Source organism: Baudoinia panamericana (assembly GCF_000338955.1).
Source record: "Baudoinia panamericana UAMH 10762 unplaced genomic scaffold BAUCOscaffold_12, whole genome shotgun sequence".
Classification (NCBI taxonomy): domain Eukaryota; kingdom Fungi; phylum Ascomycota; class Dothideomycetes; order Mycosphaerellales; family Teratosphaeriaceae; genus Baudoinia; species Baudoinia panamericana.
In genome coordinates, this window is record NW_006911268.1 from 255685 (window position 1) to 277994 (window position 22310).

General features: G+C 54.9%; 7 protein-coding genes across 7 annotated transcripts; 4 read left to right on the plus strand and 3 right to left on the minus strand.

Annotated features, from left to right (window-relative positions):
- The first annotated feature begins 294 nt into the window (after window positions 1-294).
- On the plus strand, window positions 295-3634 carry BAUCODRAFT_37575 (uncharacterized protein). Its single transcript, XM_007681598.1, has one exon. It carries the CDS (start codon window positions 502-504, stop codon window positions 3331-3333), a length of 2832 nt encoding a protein of 943 aa, XP_007679788.1. The 5' UTR covers window positions 295-501; the 3' UTR covers window positions 3334-3634.
- A 396-nt stretch (window positions 3635-4030) lies between these two features.
- On the plus strand, window positions 4031-6282 carry BAUCODRAFT_27030 (uncharacterized protein; the record flags this gene model as incomplete). Its single annotated transcript, XM_007681553.1, has 3 exons — window positions 4031-4426; window positions 4496-4857; window positions 4932-6282. The coding sequence occupies 3 exons, from the start codon at window positions 4031-4033 to the stop codon at window positions 6280-6282; spliced, it is 2109 nt and encodes a 702-aa protein (XP_007679743.1).
- A 92-nt stretch (window positions 6283-6374) lies between these two features.
- On the minus strand, window positions 6375-7806 carry BAUCODRAFT_37578 (uncharacterized protein). The gene has a single exon (XM_007681599.1). The coding sequence runs from the start codon at window positions 7771-7773 to the stop codon at window positions 6691-6693; it is 1083 nt and encodes a 360-aa protein (XP_007679789.1). The 5' UTR covers window positions 7774-7806; the 3' UTR covers window positions 6375-6690.
- A 1167-nt stretch (window positions 7807-8973) lies between these two features.
- Window positions 8974-11432, minus strand: BAUCODRAFT_37580 (uncharacterized protein). Its single transcript, XM_007681600.1, has 7 exons — window positions 11115-11432; window positions 10822-11063; window positions 10576-10765; window positions 10398-10508; window positions 10247-10328; window positions 9577-10199; window positions 8974-9520 (listed from the first exon to the last, which is right to left on the minus strand). The coding sequence occupies exons 2-7, from the start codon at window positions 11027-11029 to the stop codon at window positions 9205-9207; spliced, it is 1530 nt and encodes a 509-aa protein (XP_007679790.1). The 5' UTR covers window positions 11030-11063; window positions 11115-11432; the 3' UTR covers window positions 8974-9204.
- A 373-nt stretch (window positions 11433-11805) lies between these two features.
- BAUCODRAFT_114486 (uncharacterized protein) lies at window positions 11806-13344 on the plus strand (the record flags this gene model as incomplete). Its single annotated transcript, XM_007681862.1, has 6 exons — window positions 11806-12027; window positions 12080-12141; window positions 12189-12337; window positions 12388-12759; window positions 12812-12985; window positions 13033-13344. Coding segments are annotated over exons 1-6 (1071 nt in total). The 5' UTR covers window positions 11806-12025.
- A 212-nt stretch (window positions 13345-13556) lies between these two features.
- BAUCODRAFT_142258 (uncharacterized protein) lies at window positions 13557-15902 on the minus strand. Its single transcript, XM_007681863.1, has 3 exons — window positions 14418-15902; window positions 14306-14367; window positions 13557-14246 (listed from the first exon to the last, which is right to left on the minus strand). Exons 1-3 carry the CDS (start codon window positions 15673-15675, stop codon window positions 13962-13964), a joined length of 1605 nt encoding a protein of 534 aa, XP_007680053.1. The 5' UTR covers window positions 15676-15902; the 3' UTR covers window positions 13557-13961.
- Window positions 15903-16057: 155 nt separating this feature from the next.
- BAUCODRAFT_257964 (uncharacterized protein) lies at window positions 16058-20828 on the plus strand. The gene has a single exon (XM_007681864.1). The coding sequence runs from the start codon at window positions 16357-16359 to the stop codon at window positions 20635-20637; it is 4281 nt and encodes a 1426-aa protein (XP_007680054.1). The 5' UTR covers window positions 16058-16356; the 3' UTR covers window positions 20638-20828.
- The last annotated feature ends 1482 nt before the right edge of the window (window positions 20829-22310 follow it).

The window sequence follows — 22310 nt, forward strand, 5'->3', positions numbered from 1 at the left end:
AGTTCATATCCCGCAATAAATACGAAGCGTGAACCATTGTGCGCTCATCTTTCAACTGACCATGGATTGGTGAATATCTCAATCAAATACTGTCCCTGCCTTAGCTGGATGTCCTGCGCTTGTTGCCGCGTCAAGCAAACGTTGTGGCGTCCTTAGCGGCTTCGTCCTGCAGAAGCCGTGCATCAGTGGCGCCGATCTACGCAACCGTGCGGAGTGCTTCGAATTTTGATGCAGCAATCGTGCTTCACTTCGTATTCACGGCTGGTGGGATTGTCAGTGGGTAGGGAGCGTAGACGCACGGTAACAGCGGCGGGACTTTCACATTGTTCTCTTCTTTATCGCAGTTCACTGATCTCTTCCATCGTGACCGAGATTACGGTCGTTTCAGGACCGTCGATCAAGCAGTTCGACTGGGAGCAAGCCCAGTGTCCGCCAGTCACTGAAGCTCTCCTACATTCCACCGCGTTCGTCGCTTCACTCTCCTTCCCGTGACTGAACAAAATGTCTCTACGTTCACAGAACTCGCCTAGACGAGCACACTTCTCCCGTCACGGTTTCCATCCAATACCGATTACGCACCAAAGCAACATGGCCGACTCGAACGACGCTACGATTGACATTCCTTTGGAGAATGTGCCAGCAAACGGCCGTGAAGCCACGATTGGACATCAAAGCATTACCCCTTTGAGACCGTCTACAAGCGATGACTCTCCGAACAAAGAGAGGCGGCCACTATTCAGGGGCCGTCGGCGGCAGCAAGATCCTAACAAGGCCAGGACCGGTCATGTTGGGTACGACGGCGAAGAAGATACGATCAACATGATGGGACGGATGTACAAAAAGGTCAGAGATTCGAGTGCTATCATACGGTATTTGCTCTACGTGCTACCCGTGGCAGCATGCATTGCGGTCCCTATCGTGATCGGAGCGACAGCCGCACCACACGCAAAGATCGGCGGCGTGAGGATACTGTGGTTCTTCGTATGGGTGGAGGTGGTCTGGGCCTCTTTATGGGCGTCGAAGATTGTGGCTCACTGCCTACCGAATCTCTTCGAGATTTTTGCTGGGTTCGTCTCCTCGGGTGTCCGCAAGTATTCGCTGGTCTTGCGCGCTTTGGAAATACCGCTCAGCCTTGTAGGCTGGGCAGTGGCATCTCTGGCTACGTTCGTGCCAGTCATGACTAAGAATCCGGACGTGCCGAACTCTAGCCTCAGACCCTGGGAGGTGATTGTTCAGGAGATTCTGGGCGCTGCCACAGTAGCGTCGCTCATTTACCTGAGTGAGAAGACCATTATCCAGCTCATCTCAATCGACTATCATCGGAAACAGTTTCATTTCCGGATCAAAGAATCGAAGCGCAACATCTATTTGCTGAGCTTGTTGTACGAAGCCTCCAGGACACTGTTTCCGTCCTATTGCAATGAGTTTGCCGAGGAAGACTACACCATTTCAGACCAGCTCGCTACTCTAGGTCTGAATGGCAAGGGTCGCCGCCATGCGAGGTCCGGCTCCGGAACGCCAATGCGTGTCCTTCACGACATTGGTAGGTACGGTGACAAGCTCACATCGGCCTTCGGACAAGTCGCGCATGAAGTTACTGGCAAGCATATATTTGACCCCAATGGCGCACACTCTATTGTTGTCCAGGCCCTAGAGAGACCGGCTGCCGCCGAGGCGCTGGCGAAGCGTATCTGGACGTCTTTGGTGGTTGAAGGCAATGAGGAACTCCGCCAAGACGACCTTCTGGACGTGCTTGGCCCGGACCGAAGGACAGAGGCTGAAGAAGCGTTCGCAGCTCTCGACCAGGATGGCAATGGAGACATTTCGCTGGACGAGATGGTCCTCATGGTGACAGAATACGCACGGGAGCGCAAAGCCATTGCCAGATCGATGCACGACGTGGATCAGGCAATCAACGTCCTAGACGGTCTGTTCGGCGCTGTCGTGCTTGTTGCAGTGGTTTTCACCTTCATAGCCTTCTTGAACAGAAGCTTCGTAACGACGCTGGCGACCGCGGGCACGGCCCTTCTGTCATTGTCTTTCGTCTTCGCAACGACATGCCAGGAGGTTCTCGGTAGCTCCATCTTCGTCTTCGTCAAGCACCCCTACGACGTCGGAGACCGCATCTATATCAACGCGGATCAAATGGTGGTCGAGCACATCAGTCTCCTCTTCAGCGTTTTCCGCAGAACTAATGGCGCCAACATCGGCCGGACGGTGCAAATACCGAACATTGTCCTTAACACACTGTGGATTGAGAACATCTCCCGCAGCAAGGCCATGAGCGAACAGCTAGAAATCGACGTCGACTTTGGCACGACCTTCGATGACGTGCAGATATTGAGAAACGAACTGATCAACTTCGTCACGGACAAAGACAACAGCAGAGACTTCCAGCCGGTCATTGAGGTCGGCATCCTCGGCGCATCTGATCAGTCCAAGCTGCAGCTGCAGGTCGAAATCAAACACAAGAGTAACTGGGCAAATGAGAGCGTCCGGCAAGCCAGGCGCACAAAATTCATGTGCGCACTTGTGTCGGCGCTGAAAACCGTCCCTATCTACCCGCCTGGCGGTGGATGTGATCCTCAAGGAAGTGCGGCTAATCCGGCGTATAACGTGTCCGTTTCGGATGAGCAGGCAAAGCAGAGTGTTGCGGCGGCGGCGAAGGCTAGGAAAGACGCTCGCTTGGTGCCGACCAAGAAGATGACAGACTCTGAGAATACCGTCAGTCTCACCGCAAGTGGCAGATCAGGTGCTGCGGGCTTGTCTACTCATGACAATAAGGTCGTTGGTGACCTGGCGTCTCGCAACCCCGCGATAGACCCATCACGCGATCAGGCATGGACGTCAGGGCGGGAGGACGATGATAGTACGCTTGGTGAGCGTCCAAGCATAGACCAGCAAGAGATCGAAGAAGTCAAAGGCTTGCTACATCGGCAAAGCACAAAAGGCAAGCGCAAGCTATACCCGGAGTCTTCCCGCGGTTTGCAGGTACCCTCCGTGCCTACCATTTCCGAGCCGTCCGGTGTGGGCTCAGCAGATTACGCGCAGCCATCCGTGACCGGCTACCAGAGTACTGGCTTCTCGAACTCGCCTTCGGCGTATCAGCCTCCTATCCGCAATCAGATCTCGCAAGGTTCAAATTTCTCGGCGCGACTGCCCCGTATTGCGCCTACATCGCCGTTGGACATGCAGCAGATGTCGGGGAACGCCACCAATCCCTATGGCAAGCGGTCGGATAGCGCCAGTAGGAAGCCGGTGGGTCCAGCGGCGGGGGACAGCGGTCGTGGTGAGGGCTCGTTCGAGAATATGAGGCCTTACTCCGGTGTTTGATGGCAAGGGGTCTTTGCGTGCACGGGAAGTTGATTTAAAGCGAGGCGTTGGCGGAGTCAGTGAAAGCGTGGCGTGGCAACGAGCAGATTGCCACCTCTATGCTGTACTCCACTGCACAATAGCATGGGTCGTGAAGGCATTCAATGCCTATACTCTCATGGTTGTTTAGCCATTCAGACTGGCAAGTTGCAATTCGAGCACGGCGTTTGTGTTCCGCCTAACGATCAATCTTTCGCAGCCATGTCCGTCATGCCTCAAGCGGAGGCCCTGCCTAACCTAACACAAGCAAATCCTAAGCCCCCCACGCTTCACCCAGTTCGTAGGCTTGAGTGACATGCTTGGTGCTGTACCTGCATCCATCAGCCAATCAACGAGGCCGGCTTCGAAGCTTGCTCGGCAGGGTTCAAGAAAATCTGCAAGCTTGTGCCGGCGGTTCTGTCTCTCTTCCAGCAAAAGAAATGCATCTTTGAACCAGCTCGAGAGACCGGTGCACGTGGGATACATCACGACGCGCTACCGAGTGCCTCCGTCAAGCTGCCATTGCTGTTCCTCGCTCAAGGTACGCGCTAATGCGAAGGTCTTCTGTCCGGTGCAGGATCACGTAGCACCTCCTCATGCTTGCAAGGTAATAAGACAGTTCCGTAACCTCAGCTTCCATCTCTTTCTGCTTTGCTTCACATATAGCTCTGCATTCGACATGACGAAAACGTGGGCTCTGCTCGTCGCGGGCGCTGGCTTCGCAGCTGCCCAGCTGGCCACTGTGCAACCTATTGACCAGACTACACCCCAACAAGTGCGCCTGGCATACAGTGGTCCAAATGCCATGTATGTTAGCTGGAACACTTATGCGCAGATAACAAATCCCACCGTATACTACGGCACCAACGCGACCTCGCTTAACCGCGTCGCCTCCTCGAACGTCTCAATAACCTACCAAACGTCAACGACGTACAACAACCACGTCCGATTGACTGGCCTCCAGCCGAATACTCTTTACTATTACCAGCCTCAATGGCAGAACGTGGTGTCGCCCTTCTCGTTCAAAACACCTCGCGTCGCGGGCGACCACACGCCTTACGTAGCAGCCGTCGTGGTGGGTTACTAGATAGCATAGGTCTTGCTCGCTATCTGATGATTGCTCCGCTAATACTCGTGGTTATAGGTGGATCTCGGCACGATGGGCCGCGACGGCCTTTCGGAAGTCGTGGGGAGCGGTGCTGCCAACCCTCTTCAGCCGGGCGAGGTGAACACCATACAGTCTCTGAGGCAGTTCAAGTCGCAATACGACTTCCTTCTCCATGCCGGAGATCTCGCGTATGCTGATTACTGGCTCAAAGAGGAGATCGGTGGCTATCTTCCCAACACTACGGTCGAACAGGGTGCCCAAGTGTACGAGCGGATCTTGAACGACTTCTACGAGGAGCTGGCACCTGTCACCGCTTACAAGCCGTACATGGTCGCACCAGGCAACCACGAAGCGAATTGTGACAACGGAGGAGCGACCAACAAGGGCACGAACACAACGTAAGCGGAGTGATGTGTACATTCCATCATGATGACTTGAAGCATAGCTGACCGTTCTACCCATCGATTGTTAGGTATGGCGTCGATATCTGCATGCCCGGTCAGACCAACTTCACCGGCTACCGCAACCATTTCCGGATGCCCTCTGACGTTTCCGGCGGTTTGGGCAACTTTTGGTTCTCGTACGACGTAGGGATGGTGCACTTCGTTCACTTTGATACCGAGACGGATCTCGGCCACGGATTCGTTGCACCCGACGAGCCCGGAGGAAGCGGTGGCGAGAACTCTGGTCCTTTCGGCTACATGAACCAGCAGACTCAATGGCTTATGGCTGATCTAGCAGCTGTCAATCGAAGCTTGACTCCGTGGATCGTCGCTGCGGGCCACAGGCCGTGGTATGTCAGCGTCGCCAACTCCTCTCGCTGCTGGAACTGCTCGCAGGTTTTCGAGCCCATCTTCCTCAACTACAGTGTTGACTTGGTGCTCTCTGGACACGTCCACGCTTACCAGAGGAACCTGCCGATGTACGCCAATAAATCTGATCCTGCAGGCCTCAACAACCCGAAATATCCCTGGTATATCACAAACGGCGCTGCGGGCCACTACGACGGTCTCGACACCCTCGTTAGACCTTTCGATACGTATGCACAATTCGCTGATGATCGAGATTATGGCTGGTCGAGGCTCACATTTCATAATGCAACCCACATGACGCAAGACTTCATCGCTTCTAAGAACGGTTCAGTAATCGACAGTGCAACACTGTATAAGGAGCATGGTCCGCAAGTGAACATTAGCAGCAATGGTACTTCTATTGCTGCGCCGTCGACCTCTCGCTCAGTTACCTCTACGCCTGTCATCAGCAGCTCCACGGCGGCATCAAGCTCGCGAGCTACGACCAGCAGCGTTCTTACCGCTACAACGTTGTCCACGTCTCGCATCAGCTCGTCAGGGAGCGTAGCAGCATCGTCTGTACTGGGTTCCTCGTCTCGCGCGAGCAGCACGGGCGTATCTGCTACGTCCTCCGCATCGTCGACAAGACCAGCCAGCTCTGCAAGCGGTACAGTCTCTGCATCGTCAACACGACCAGCGAGCTCTGTAAGTGCTGCAGCCTCCGCATCGTCGATAAGAACATCCAGCTCTGCAAGTGCCTCACCTTCTGCATCCTCGACACGACCAGTCAGTTCCGGCACTGCAGCGTCGTCAACTTCCACATCGGCTTCGCATACGAGCAGCACCGTAATATCAACGACGCCTGCAGCAGCCAGTACACCTAGCAATGCGGTGCCGTCTTCCCCAGCTGCTGCATCTGCCACATCCGGTGCACCAGGTTGGCCATGGAATTGGTGGGGTGGTAGCAACGGTGGTCATCACGGCTACCCTGGAGACGACTTCCACGGGCCATATCCCACTTGGAAGGCTTAGATGACACCGTACCACGGGTTAACGGTAGCATAATAAGCAACTTGTCCACCATGACACTAAATAATGAGATGTAGACATGAAACAGCAACTGTAGGCGCATCAGATCAAGAAGGCCTTCTGGCCTCCGAAATACTGTCAATGCTTAGGGTTATCACGCTCCACTACCACGTGTGGTAGCACTAGTGCTCCTGTATATGCAATGTAACATTGGTAGCCTGCCGGCCGGACCTCCCTTGCCCCATGCGCTATGCTGACATCGGGTATGCCCAATGAGGACTACTCTATCATAAGGTCTATGATCCAACGCTCCAGGTCTACCTGTACTCCTCGTGATTATCGTTCGACCGATACGTGACCGCATCTGCTCCATCGGCCCCGAGGTGCTATCTGTTTGCGGCAAACGTTCACTCAGGTGCGAGCTTCCGAGTCATTGATGCAACATGCTGCTACTGCCGCGCCAAAGATGGAGCTTTCCGGTGCCATCTCCAGACTCGCTGCTCCTTTAGCCGCCCCAGACAACTCACATAGCTCATCCAGCTGCCGCTGACAGCATTGATGGAAGGCCGGGTACTTCTGTATGATCGTTCCATTGCACGCGATGGTAACGTGGTCCACTGAGCCTGCATCTAAGCCCTCAGCAACCAGGCGCAGTGTCCAAAGTGCATGCAGCGCAGTCGCTAAGTAGGTTGCCGCACGGTGGGAGACCAGCCCTGCGATCTCCCGAATAAAAGTAAGTTCACTTATCGATGGTGGCGATGGCATGGAGTGCTCGTGTATGAATGTAGAACACGCTTTACTGAGGTCCGGTGACGAGTCGTCCTGGAAAGCGGCCAGCGTCCGGGCCTCGAGCGAATAAGGCTCGCTTAGTTTCGCTGGCATTTGACCGTCGAACAAACCGACGGTAGTGACCGCCTCAACGAGTATCAAGCGCGCAATCTCACCCAGATAGCGTCCGGCAACGAGGTACTCCAGTGGTTGAAAGTCGGGAAGCATGTGTTTGTTATTGAGCTCGTCGTCCCATCTCGTCCGTGGAAAGATCCTTTTCCCGAACATGCTGAGCTCCGTATTCACCAAGACCTGCTTGGCGGCAGCATGCCAGCTGTCCGGTCTCTCGCCCCACTTGCCGCCACCTATGGCCGTAACCGGCAATATGACGGCCGCGTTGGTGCCTGTCCCAAGAATGAGCGACATCCGTGTTGACGGGTTTCGATACGCCTGCGCAAGCAGTGTCGCTGCGCCATCGTTCACGATAGCCATCAGGTCCACATTCAGATGGCGTGCTCTGCAGGAGCGCATGATGAGCTCACTCAGATCTTGCCCTTCAACGCCGTGAGTGGCGCAGAATCCCTTCCCCATGGCAAGCAGTTTGCCGGTGCGTGGTGAAGTCTGCTCGACCGGAAACGACCATGCCAAACCCATCTGTAACCTTGCGTTCGAGGTGCCCTGGATGTGATTGTACTCCGCCAGCATCTCGCCTATCCGTTCGGCCATCCAATCAAAGAAGGCTTGACCTTTCAGGTCCCGTACACTCTTGTCAATGACGAAGCTGCGTATCCGTCGGACCTGCAAGTCGTCTTCCCCGTTCCGCTTCCCAGTCAGTCGAATTACCGCAAGCCTGAACGTTGACCCTCCGACATCGAGAGCCAGAAAGTCGCCTTGTTCTCTTCCGGTCGGTAACGTATGTTGGTATGACGGCAGCATCGAGATGACACATGTTTGCAGTCTTTCCTGGTATTCCGCTTGCAGATCGTGAGACATCTGCTGAAGCTGCCGGGCGTCTGTCGGAACCTGCAAAAGGCGCTGCACCTCTGCTTTGAAGTCGTCCATGCTCTTCTCATACCCACGCTGAACCACATGATACGGCCGTTTCCGTCTACTCGTGACTCTTGGACGGAAGAATTGCAACGCAGAGGCAACCACAACACTCATATCGCACCGCTGTCGGGTTTGTGAGGTAGAAACCAGGGCCGGTGGCTTCTGTGGGAACTCTGTCTCGTGCCCTATAGGTCCAGTGAAGGTAGGGGAACAGTAAGCCAGGGAATGTATAGAGTCGAACTCCGTATCCTTACGCAGGTCCTACAGAGCGAATACTTCTTCGAGCGATCGCAATACTTCCTACGAGATGGATGTGTCCAATGCCTCGCCGTCTATTGGTCCTCCATCCATTCTGGCAAAATGTGCGGTTCCCAGCAGTGTCTGTCATTCGAACCTGTCCATATGCGGAAGGTACAGAATCCAAATGCATTAAGGGAAGGTTATACTCGGTCGCACAAGCACTTCCTTGAGGAACTCAACGTTCACGGTTACGGAACTCGGCTGTAAGCAGTGGTGTTGCATAAGAAGGCGATCCATACAGAACGCAGAGGTGGCGGTTGAGGGTCCGCCTACGTGCAAGTGGTGGCTGCCGCATGGCGCCGAGCAGCAGTAGCAGCACTTTGGCGTCCCCAGAGCCTTTCGAGCCGCATACAGTAGAGAGGTGCGGGCCGTTACATTACGCTGTCGTAGATTCGACGTTGCATCGAAGAAAGATACACCATGCGGGGCCTCGGCCGATGCTTCGTGGGATCGGCGGAGCTTTGACCCGGGCATGCGTGGCTTCCTCCCTGAGCCATGGCTGCCTTCAGGTGTGCTAAATTGTACGACGAAGAAGATTTACGAGTAGTTGCACGGAACATCGACGAGATATGACATAGGCGATGCAGCACATCACTGCAGAAGTCTCTCGACATGCTTTGGTTATACAGACGCTACGTTGCGGCCGTTATACATCGTTGCCATTGCTAGGTTGACATTCCCTGAATCTATAAATGCCCTTAAGGCTACGTTGTCGTTAAAGATACGCTGTTCGCATCCTGTCCGTTGAGAGGCCTTAATGCCTTCCTAATGAGGCTCCACGTCTCAATCCAACCAGTCGTAGTGCGGCTAGATCTTCTCGCTCCCGGGAGCGCCTGGAGCTACACCCTTGTGCGCGACAACATCGTCGATAGTCTCGTCGGAGAACTTGAGGTCCTGTTCAATCGGCGTGGTGTCTTTGATCTTGAGAATCATCACAGGAGCGGCAATAAGCAGCGATCCAGCAAGGAGCGCCCAGCATGAAGCGAGAAGGTTCATGTATGGCGGCGCATTGGGCAAGCCGTCAAGGCGCCAAAAGATAGCCGCGCCAGCTGATTGGATACCTTTGTAAAAGCCCGCGAAGTTGGCAAGCTTGCGGCTGTTGTTCGATAAGGCGCCCATGAACCTAATGCCAGAGTTAGCATGATGCGAAGGAGGTCCTGCCCGACGACTGTCACTTACCAGTAGACGCAAGTCTGCCAGGCAGCGTCGTAGAATCCATATGCCATATATAATACAACCGGGCCACCATAGCCCTTCGAGGTCCAGTCCATCTTGACGTAGGTCTTCTCGCTAACTTCGGCGCGGGTATAGCCCGTCTGGAAGGCATAGCCTCCGCCCCAGATTACGAAAGTGAGAACGAAGAGCGCAGCCCAGGCTATCTTCGCCCGAGTGGTTCGCTTGAAGTAGGTGATATCCAAGGCGAAACCGAAAACGCTGGCGCCGATGAGCTGGGAGGTCCAGTACAGGCAGCTGTTGAGAGCGCGAGTCCGCGTGTTGAATTGCGCGAGGTTGACGTCGTTGAACTGATAGGTGTAGAACCAGTTCGATGCGAAGAACATCGGCCACAGCAGTACCACGTACGGGTCGCTAATGAGAGTTTCCCAGAGCCCAAAGATCTCGGTCTTCCAAGTTGGATGTTGCATCAATATGACTTTGGAGCCGTCCCTACGGACCACGTGTTTGGCATCCACAAGAGCAAACGCCAAGAGTGCGCCGCAGAATGTGAGTACAATGAAGCCAATATATGTGCCGTCGGTGACCGTGCTATTGGTGTTGACGTGGATATTCTGACCAAGAGGAACCTTGACAGAGTCAGCAGTGATCTGGACTCAATGTAATACTCCCTTACCAAGCTACCAATGACGGCACCCAGGTTGAAGATGATCCAAAACCAGGCTATATAGCGTCCCTTGAAATTTTCTGGCGGGTATCTGTAGATACCATGTTAATTTGGAGCAATCACCTTGACAGTAACCTCTACGTTACTACAAGGTACTTACGACATCATGATCGCGCCTTGGGCGGCCCACAGAATGCCAGCACAGCACCCGAGGAAGAAGCCTGCGAAGACGATGAATCCATAGTTCCCGGAGTGATTGTATGAGAGGTACCTTGATTGGTAGGACGGTCAGCTATGTCTCAGATAACCTGGATGGGATCATACATTGCTGTACTTACGATGCGACGTAGATGGTGTAGCCGAGGCCGCCGAAGGACAGGGCGATCTTGATGCCGAGTGCGTTGGTGATGGTACCCGCAAAGAAGCCAATTACGGAGAAGGTGGCATAGAGAGCGGTGTTCGAGTCGTTGCTGGCGTGTGCGTCGACCTGGCCTCCGCCGCCGAGTCCATTGACGGCGTTGAACATTCCTGAATTCTGATAAGCATCATCCCATAAATCGGGAGACTCGCTCATTAACGCATACCTGGACACAGAAAGCACACGAAGGCGACCAGAATCAACTGCGACTCCGGCGAGGCGTACCATGGCAGCTTGATTGAGCCGATCTTGGGCGAGCGATACATCCAGCCTCTGGGGAGCTCAACGTCACCGACATCGACTGACTGATTCGGGCTCGTCGAAACATTCCCGGTGGGCACGGCCTTCTCAGCCACCTCGTCGACACCCGACATGCTGTCAGTAACTGTCGCGTGCCTCCTCTCAAATCTGTCGGGTCGGTTAATGCTCGTAACGTGGTGGAGCTTGAAGAATACTGACAGTAATGTCCTTACTGGAGGCTAGAAGCGATGTGAAATGCGATACGAGGTGAATAAGGGTAGTGAGGGTGACATGAGAGATTCACGACTCTCTTGAATCCGTAAGACCGTCGTAGGGGTGGAGGGGGTCGCGCTAGCGCCAAATATGCACGCTCGTGATTGGACAGCTTTTGCGGAATGGCTGCAGGTGCTTATCTTTGGCAAAGGCCTGCTACTCTACTCACCACTCTCACTGGTGGCTTACATTGGCCTTGTTGGCGTCCGGTTGATGCAACGCTGAAGCTTCGTTTCAAGAGCCTTTCCAGCCAGGCCGTCCAACCCTAGAAACCACATGAAACGGTATGGAGTACAAGTGTTGATATACGAGAAGGATTTGACTTTGACCCTTCTCCGCATTCAGCGGGCGGGCGTGTCCACTTCCAAGTCCAAGGCCAAGAGGCCACGTGTGACGCATGTAGTGCAGCTCCTCTTGAGTCTTTGTGCCCACATGTAACGCTTCTATCAAGACGTCGTACTCTGGTGAGATGAGGTCCAGCTCTCATGTATGGACCCACATTGTCGCGTGATAGCACTCGGGAACAATGCCTTGCATGCAGCCTCCCGGTCCCCACCACGTCGCCTCGGGAGCTGTAGCTCACACAGCATGCTTGGCCTGCTCTAGCTGATAGGGAAAGCTGACTGCAACGTGCGAGGGCGGATGGTGCCTGTTGATCCACCGCGCAGTCAGCTCGATGTTACATGTGTACATCTGTAGGTGTAACGTCATTGGTAGTTGCGCAGAACTTCAGCGAGCCTCAAGGCACCAAGGTAGGTTTGCGCTCATTCACGCGATCGGTTCACTTCGAGTTTTCTGCTTCAGGCGTCGAGTCAATCCCCAGCTCCTGCGACTTCGCGTCCATCTAGGAAGTCAACATGTAAGGGTGTCAGCTACTGGGAGCGGAGCAGCTCGGGCTAAACAACCATTAGGAGACTCATCATTCGAGACGACAAAGCGACTGCTTCACAATACATAGCCGACTACATCATCAGTAGGACTCACTGCGCTCAACAGGGAACACCGCTAATTGCTTGTAAGGCCGAATCAAGTCCTTCGCGCCAACTCCGGAGAAGCCGTTCGTTCTGGGCCTGCCAACAGGTTCCTCCCCCGAAGGCATCTACAAGAACCTGGTTGCAGCGCACAAGAATGGCGATACCTCGTTCAAGAACGTCGTCACGTTCAACATGGTCAGTCTCTTAGGCGGCGCTTGTGCCTTGCGGCCACTGAATGCGATCAGGACGAGTACGTCGGCATTGCGCGAGAGCATCCAGAGAGCTACCACTCCTTCATGTACAAGCACTTCTTTAGCCATGTCGACGTAGATCCCGCGAACATCAACATATTAAACGGCAACGCACCGGACCTGGAAGAAGAATGCATAGCATACGAGGAGAAGATCAAGCGTGCGGGCGGCATTGAACTCTTCTTGGGTGGTATTGGCCCGGACGGACATATTGCATTCAACGAGCCTGGCTCGAGCTTGCGCAGCAGGACGCGAGTGAAGACGTTGGCCTATGACACGATCATTGCGAACTCGAGATTCTTCGGTAACGACCTCAACAAAGTGCCTAAGATGGCGCTAACGGTTGGCGTGCAGACGGTCATGGACGTTAGTCTTAAGACGGGATGTATTTTCGTGGACTTGACTGATGGCTCGATAGGCACGAGAGGTGTTAATCATCATTACTGGCGCGCACAAGGCACTAGCGTTGCAGAAATGTATCGAAGGGGGCATCTCGCATATGTGGACTTTGTCGGCCTTACAGATGCATCCGCATGCCATGATCGTGGTCGACGAAGACGCAACGCTTGAGCTGCAAGTCAAAACTGTCAAGGTAAGCAATATGTCGTGTTGTTCGTGGGAAACGCTAACGTGTCCTAGTACTTCAAGTCAATCGAGCAGGTCGCCAACTCGCAAGGCTTCGGTCAAGCGCTAGAATCTCCAGAACTCGTCCTGAAGAAGCGCGATTCCGTCCTCGAGAAGCTAGACAGCCCGAAGAGTCCGACAGCATCGAAGGCGTTTCTTGCGCCGCCAAAGCCGAGCTTGGTGCGTCAGATTACACCCGAACTTGTTCCCGACTCGATGCATGAGCGCACCCCAGATACGCCTACGATGGGTCTGGATGGCCTCGAGGCCAAGGATGTCCCTATACAAGCCATGCACGAGCGTGTAAATACTGCGCCAGCGGCGTAATGAGCGGACAGTCAGTGTCGGTGCTCCCGTGTTAGCCGGGGAAGCACTCGCATGGGATCTGCAAGGAGTTCAATAAGGTGTGGAGTGCGACTGTTTTGCAGGACGTTCGGTGCAAAGGGCATCAGTCTCACGATCGGTTGCCGTAGTGTAGTGACGTTTGTGGCGTGCACAACTCTCGCAGAAGGCAAGAACGCGAGAAACGCGAACTGCGTCCCCAAATGAGACATCTGAAGGAGGACTCGGCGTAGGTCGGACCATCTCGACCTCACTCGCAAGCATCACTCGCACGTCACTTATATGGTCACACATACCTCACTTCATCACCGTCCATGAGGCGTCCGCCAAGTCCACCAAATCCGCCAAGAGCGTAAGGCACGATTCCTCTCGTATGCATCGACGATGGCTCGTTGTCCCGTGCTCGGGTTATACGCTATTCCTCAGCGCGTCAAGCCTCGGACGGACGAACGCAGTAAGCAACACGAGATCTGCTGGAATCGCGAAATCGCCCATTTCGAGTAGCAGTACTACAGCGAACTTCGGAGGGCTCTGTGTGGGAGTTGATGGCATCGTGCCGCGTTTGCAGGAGCATGCCGTCGAATTCAAGCACGAACTGTGCGCTACAAGCTCTCTTCGCTTCGCATCTTATCCTTTGCCGCCCGCTCCCGCTCGAGAAACTGCGCTTGCTCGACACGGCTCTTCGCAACGTCGACGAAGAAGAGTAAGAACGCGAAGCTGACCACGCTTAGCGCGAAGAGGAAATAAAATGGCGTGGAGTTGTTCCCACTCCTATCGATGATGGCGCTGGACACCAAGGGTCCGATGAACGAGGATGTCTTGCCGATGATGCTGAAGAGACTGAAGAATAGGAACTCTTTTCCGCGGGGCGTGACTTCGGATATCATCTAGCGATTGTAAGCACTGAGCCTCTCTGTCAACGTCAAGACGCGGATCCGATGCTTACCGTCTGCGAGTAGCTGTACCACGGACATACGGCAAGGCCGTAGAAGACCTGGTAGACCCAGACTGTTGCAGATCAGCCACATGCCTCTTCAAGCCTGTTGAGCGATACTCACCTTCCCAGGTATTGTGGAAACCAAAGCGGTTCGTCCATATCCCAATCATGCCCCAACCATCAAGCAGAATGATGCCAACCGCCACAGCATTGAACATCGTCTTCGTGGAAAGCCCGTATCGCTTCTGAATGGTCCAAAAGGCCCAAATGCCAACTGCCTGTGCCGCAATACCGACGAGGAGCAGGTAAGTCAACTGCAGCGTATTGTACGCTACGATCTCGTTCTGCAAAGTCGCAATCACCGTGACCGTCGTATTGAGCGAGTCGCCCAGCAGAAAGTAGCCGATCAGGTAGAATAAGCTCTGCTTCAGCTGCCAGATTTGGGTGGCTGCGCGGTAAAGCTGCCAAAAGCCAGCAATGACAATGTTCATCCCGGGATCCTGCCCTGGACGACGCTTTTCAAGCACGAACCATGGGATTGCGAGAAGCAGCCACACACCGGAGGCGAACGCGATCAGCACGGAAAGACCCCAGTTGTTGTTCGCCGTGCTCGCGTTGACGTGCAGGCCAAACATAACGCCCACGATAATCGCAAGGATGAAGATCTCGCCTACGGACTGGGTATAGAAAGCCACGTTGCTGAGCTCATTGCGCTTCATGCTGTCCGTGAAATCATACTCTACCCTCGAGATCTGGCCTTCCTCATATTGCTGAGCTTTCTCCCGCATGATCCTGGTGTTCCTGGCCAAGCCTGGGAATGCCGCAGTCCAGTAGGTGAGGCAGAGCTGGTACGCGATTAATCCAACGATGTACAGTCCCAAGCCAGTCTGCCATTTGTCCACTGTATGTACGCCCAACCAGCCAAAACCAATACCCCAAGCAATGATGGATAGGACGATGAGGATGTTTGGACGAAATGTTCCGAAGTCGGCGTACGAGCCTAGCAACAAGAAGATGACAATCTGGATTGCGAAGCTGATTCCGTTGCACAGTAAGATAATACTGTTGATCGTTCTATTTTGACCAGCAAAGAACAAGTACTCATTGTCCGGCCCTCCGACAGCTTCCGCCTGCTGATACAAAAGGTTCTGTGCTGCTGTCGGCGCGAAGTTGAACAGGGTGAGGCCGTTGTTGCCTATGTAGTAGCTATAGTAAGCCCAAATCTCCATTTTGCTGGTTTCGTAGCGTTCGTCGAACTGGTCCGGCGCAACTAGCCTTTCCTCTTCGACCAAACCCTCTTTGCCCGCTTCGACCATGCCTTTTGTTGGGTCGACAGCCGGCGCTGCGGCCTGCGCGAAGCCTGGATCGTTCGATGCCATGGTGCAAGGGCTACCTCTGCGCTATGCCGTTACGGACAAGTCTGATATTCTCAATTTGATGCTCTTGAGTTAGTGGGTCGCCAGAAAAAGGTCCTGGGAAGCATGAGGTGCACGGGATGACCGGCCGGTAGATGAGGAGGTATTGTAGCGATATGAGACAAGGAAATGAATACTCAGCTTCGTAAACCTTTCGAATCCGCAGAAGCCACAGCTTCTGGCCCTACTACGCTATGATGAGAGGATGCATGAAAAGGTGACATGGTAACACAGTTAGCGTGTAGATAAGGGACCCAAGCTTTCGCAGGGTCCTGCGAAGCGATCGACCAATTCGGCCGAGTCTTCCGGTATGCAAGCGTTGAATCAACGAAATAGGCAAAGCAAGGCGGGATGTGGCCCTGGTCAGTGGCCGCGTTGTTGTTTGTTGTAGGTTTCATGACAGAAGAAGCTTACGGGTCGCGCAACTCGTCCTCCATTATGTGCTCTTCGGACAGCGCCAACAGAAGCCCGCAACCGTGAGTGAATGGGCTCGCTTCTGCAGCCAGCCGCAAGCGGCCGTGCACTCCAGCCAATCGATGTTTGCAAGGCTCGAGCGCGACGTCTAGGAACTTTTGTACTGCATGAGTCGCGTGCTCGAACTGGATCTTGTATCAAGTGCAATGGCTCGACGATGAGGAGTTCATCATGTCTCGCCCGACGACCGCCGACCTTGTGGGCGATCACCCTCTTGCGCAAGTTGCGCGGAAACAGTGGTTGACGAGCAAACCGAGCAAAGTCCTCCCAGAGACACTTCAAGGGCTATGGGACGCGGTAGAGAGCGATGCGAATGCGCCATACGCGCTCCTCCTGCTCGAACAGCTACAAGCACTCGAACGCTACCTCTGGCCGAGCTACAGTGACGATAGCTCGAATCACCACGTCCTCCTCATCGCATTGCTGGTCAACATCAAGCGACAAGAGAAGCTGCCCGCCTGGTCACTGTTCGCCGACCGACCAGATGAGTTCTCCAGTTTCTTCAGAAGAGTCACGCATTGGAGTCTCGATTCCAGCCTGTCGATGGGTCTGCGAACGCATCTGCTTAGCTTCCTAGTCAATGCCTTCCAGAGTCTGGACGATGCGCTTGTCCGAAGGGAGTGCCAGCCTTTGGTGTCTATTGGTATATGGCAGGATCTGCACAGCGACGAGTCACGCCAGGAGCGCCTGAACAAGAGTACGCAATTGCAGAAGGCGTGGCGGGCCGCGACCAAGCGGTTGGAAAACGCAGATGTAGCAGGGCAGGCCAAGCTGCGCTTCGAGAGGAGCTGGCTGTACACACTTGTTCTGCATTGCATTGACAAGCTTTACGATTCAGATACTTCGGCAGATCAGAGGCGCGACAATCTACAGTTCTGTGAACGCTTTCTTGAGCTCATGTGCGATCTGCTGGCCCAGCTTCCAACGAGACGATACGTGAATGCTCTTCTTCAGGACTTGAACTTGCAATCTGCGGCTCTTCTATCACCCTTGTACCAGGACGGCGACGATGCCGCGTTGCTTCGGGAGATGCATCAGCTGTTGCACCACTACATGTACTTTCCAATCGACGATCATAACGGCAAGCAGCTTAGCCAACAGGAGCACGACGAAGCGCATAACGCGCGTATTGCGCGACTGCAGAACGTGGCGCTCAAGCTTCACCCGGAGAAGCTTAAGATTCTCGTACTATCCAATTATGGCTCGCTAGCCCAAAGGGAGGAGCTACTCTCACATCTGAAGGTGCTGAACGATGCTGAGCTCATCGAGCTCACGTCTCACCTTGACCTTCGAACCACATATCCAGAGAGATCCAACATCATCCTCGATCGAACCTTCTTCAACGATCTCATTGCTACCGTCATCGAGCACAAAGCGATGTATACTTCCACCGTCAGCGCCGCTCCAGTCCTACCCACCGAAAGTTCTCTCTACGACCCTATCCTTCTGCGCGCGGATAACTACACTGGCTCGCACCCTCTCCCCATCCCAAAGTTGAACCTGCAGTATCTGAGTCTAGGCGACTTCCTCTACCGCTCTTTCATGCTGTACCGCGCTGAAGCTTTCAGCGTCGTCCGCCAACACATTGAGGATACCATCAAGCGGCTGCAGCTTCGCATAGGAGGCGGCCAGGTTCGCTTTGACGGGTTCTCCAGGATGGCGATACCCATCTCTAAACCCGCCATAATCGAGACTGTACCTCCAAGGGTGGGCGAGGAGATGCCTGCCGAGGTGCGAGTGGAGGTTTTGCTGGACGTAAGTCGGTTGCAGCCGGGTCTGAGGCGGGAATGGGAAAGCTTCAAGGAAGGCGACGTGGTCTTTCTGCTAGACGTGCAGCCACCTGCTGTCAATGACAGATCTCTAACGAACGGACATGCAGCTCATGGTCACTTGCAATCTGCGGCGGAAAAAGCAGGCGTGAAAGTCCTCCGCTGCGCGGAAGTCATCAGCGTGCTTGACGACAATGGCCGCGTCCTTCGCCGCGAACATGAGGCCGCAGATCAAATCGATGGCTTCGCTCGGCCTCGGCAACGCCGTCTCTTGCTGCGCCTGGACGGCGCGGCGTACAAGCGCGACAAGGAACGTGCAGATGCTGGCAAGGGCGACGTACTGGAATCAATCAACGTGATTCTCCGTCGGAGAGCGCGGGAGAATACCTTCAAGGCCGTGCTGGACAACATCAAGCAGCTGACTCTGACACAAGACGTGCCCGTACCGGATTGGCTGCGGGATGTGTTTCTGGGCTTTGGCGACCCGAGTGCGGCGGCTTATAAGCGCTTGCCCAACCGGGTGGCGAGGGTGGATTACGGTGATACATTCCTAGACTGGCAGCATCTAATCGAAGGGCTCGAAGGGAAGAGAGTTGAAGTCGACCCGGGAATGGAGGGCAGTTTTCCACCTCCGTATATCCTTGAGACAACGGCTTCTACGCAAGCAGCCAATACCACGGTCCCACGAGCGAAGAAACGCCGTCATGATCAGCCGGATGGACCGGAGCCTGCGCCATCTGCTACCGCGGAGACGGTGAAGGTCACGACGTACAAGCCGCCGACTACGGGACCGTATTCCCCCAGCCGCAGAAGGCGGACTGGTAGTGGTGTCCGCTTCACCCCGCGTCAGATCGAAGCTATTACCTCTGGCACTCAGCCGGGCTTGACTCTCATTCTTGGACCTCCAGGAACAGGTAAGACGGACGTCACCACGCAGATCATCGCAAACGTTTACCGCAACTTTCCGCGCCAGAGAACGCTGGTCATTGCGCATTCGAATCAGGCGTTGGATCAAGTCTTCGCCAAGATCGGTTCACGACACGTTGATGAGCGACATTTGCTACGTCTAGGCCACGGTGAGGTCGGAGATAAGTCTGAAGCGGAGGCGGGTAAGCTGGGAAGGCTCGAGGGGTTTGTGGAAAGGACGGCAGGATTATTGATGGAGGTACAAAGGCTGGCCGACTCTATCGGGGCGGTGGGAGCGCATGGTGGTAGCTGCGAGACTGCAAGCTACTTCGCCGAAGTGATTATGCGGCCACTGTGGAAGAGATTCTGGGATGCTGTTGCGGCCGGCGAAGGGATTGTGGAAGCCTTCCCTTTCCACGCGTATTTCACGAGCGCGCCGCATCCTCTCTTCTCACCCGCCTCGAGCAGCGAGGAGTTGATAGAGATTGTGAGAGGTTGTGAGCGGCATATGGACAAGATGTTCGAGGAGGTGGCTGAGATGCGACCTCTGGAGATCCTGCGGCACCAGAGAGATAAGATGGACTACCTGCTCGTCAGTGAGGCAAGGATCGTGGCGATGACAGCCACGTACGCGGCTATGCGGTGGCGGGAGATGACGCGGTTGGGTGTTGGATTTGACAACGTGGTGGTGGAAGAGGCGGCGCAGATGGTGGAGATTGAGGCCTTCGTACCGATGGTGCTACAAGGAAGGAAAGAGACTGGAGGCTTGCAGAGACTGATCTTAGTCGGAGATCACCTGCAAAACGCGCCAGTGATCCAGAACGCAGCATACCGTGACTACGCGGGGATGGAGCAGAGTCTATTTCAACGACTCATCAGGCTGGGCGTCCCGCACACCATCCTCGACGCGCAAGGCCGCAGCCGACCGAGTCTGGCGCAGCTGGTCATGTGGCGGTACCCCCACCTCACCAACCTCTCCTTCACGACGACCGCGCCGGAGTTTGTGCGTGCCAACGCAGGGCTCCGGCACGAATACCAATTCATCTCCGTACCGGACTACAAAGGCCGTGGCGAAACGGAGCCAAGCCCGCATTTCTTCCAGAACCTTGGCGAGGCTGAGTACGCGGTGGCGTTGTTTCAGTATATGCGCTTGCTCGGGTATCCGGCGGAGAAGATCAGTATTCTGTGCGCGTATGCGGGGCAAAGGGCGTTGGTGAGGGATGTGTTGGCGCATCGGTGCAAAGGTGCGGGTGTGGCGGGGAGGTTGTTTGGTATGCCTGGGTGGGTGGGGACGGTGGACAAGTACCAGGGTGAGCAGAATGATTATGTCATATTGAGTCTGGTGCGGACCAAAGGGGTAGGGTTTATGCGCGATCTCAGACGTTTGACCGTGGCGCTGTCGCGGGCGAGGTTGGGCTTGTATGTTCTTGGTCGACGGGAGGTCTTCGAGTCGAGTCTTGAGCTTAGAGAGGCTTTCGGAGCGTTACTCGCGAAGCCTGAGAGGCTGGCCGTCGTGGCGAACGAAATGTATCCGACTACCAGGCTGTTGGAGGATGACGTGGAGTCGGTAGAGATGAGCGGGGTGGAGCATTTGGGGCAGTATGTCTATGAAATGACGCAAGCGAAGATTAAGGCGTTGAAGGAGGGTGCTGAGATGCTGCCGCCGGCTGCGACAACTGTTGGCGGGCTGGAAGAGGATGGAGAGGGTGAAGAAGCGGAAGAGGCCATGGACGATGTTGACGAGGCCGATCAGGAGAATGTTGTCGGCATTGCTTAGCGCGGCTTGCTGCATTTCTGCATCTAGATACCCCATGTCGCTGCTTGTAACATATTGTATACAGTACTGAGAAGCAGCTACTGCTGCCTACTTGTAGTATTCTAGGTCGATATTACGATGCCTTCTGCGGTGGCGGAGAAAGCTCATCGGTGATATTCTGTGAATCTTTCCACGCGAGCGCAACGTACCTGTTGCGCACCGTTAGCATTCCATAACCATCATCCATGTTAGAAGTAAGGCGTATACTTCGTATGACTCCCCCTGGCAACCAGTTCATCCTTAGCGTTCATAAAGCGAATGGAGGTATACGCGAGCGTCTTGCCGAATTTATCGCAAGTCACTTCGGCTCGGATCAGGTCGCCTACTTTGCCGCCCGAACTGAGATAGGTCACTTGTACTCGGTCAGTCTTTGCGGATGTTTGAGGATCAAGGGGTAGAGGGGTTTGTTACCATTAAGATCGGTGGACACGCCCGTTGCGAAGAGGCCCCGTGAAGCCACGGCGAGGGATCCGCCTAGGTCGACCATACAGGCCAGTGTGCCGCCATGGAGGATGTTCAGGCGGTTCTGAGGTTTCCCATCAAAACGGGTTTCATCGTTCAACAGAGGTTGGAAAGCGTACAGTGTGCTGCTTCTCGATGTCCAGTTCGAAGTTGACGACACCGGGTCGCGCGGCGGTTACTCGGATCTAGTTTAACAAGCCTGGGTCAGTCTCACGGCCGGAAGTCGACGGGAGGTCGATACGGTGTACTACGCACACCATCGACAAGCCTGCCATTTTCTCAGCTACTGAGCGATCTTAGTACATGTACGTAGAACACCGATCGCACCTCGGTTCCAGACCAGAGTTCGCTCTGAACGATCTATCTTTGCCTCAGCTTAGACTCTCCTCGACACGTATTTCGCGGCATGCGTACTCCCACACTGATCTCACGAACGGTAACGCTCTTCCTGACATCCTTCAATTTCCCAATCGGTCGGGAGAGACTTGGGAAGTTGCATCCAATGCGAGTGACATCGCAATGATCCCGGCTGCCGGCAAATCATTAAGCCGAGGCACTGATGGCTGCACACAGACCAATGATAGCACTACATACAGACACCCTCACTTAATCCCCCTGTCCAGCTGAGCCAACAAACCCAGCACCGCAGCTCCCCCGCCCTCTTCATGGCTCTGCCTCCCCCGACTCGCACCTCCACGACCTCGACTCGCTGACCGCTCCGCCCTCTCCCTCTCCCTGCCAGCCCTCGCCTCCGCCTCCTTCCGCTCCTCCTCCATAACCGCCTGCGCGCGCTCATAAGCCAGCATAGCCGCCTCATCCTCGGGCCTCAAGCTCTCCTGCAACCGTCCCACATCCTCATCCGGATCCTCCGCTTCTTCTGCTTCATCGTCCGAGCCGATCGGACTATCCAGGTCCCGCAGCTCGGGCGACTTGAGTACGCGTCCGTTGGGCGATAACAAGTCATCTGTACTTCTCCCCGACGCATTGCTCTGACCTGATACGACTCTCGTAAGCGAGCTGCCTCTTGCAGCACTGTCTCCGCCAATGGAAGTACGACCAGGTCTGTACCCAATCGCTTCCGCCACTTTCCGAGCCTCTTCATCCGGGTCACCTGTGCTTCCCAGCTCGCCAAGTAACCCAAGATCACTGCTCCGAACCTTAGACCTGTTGCG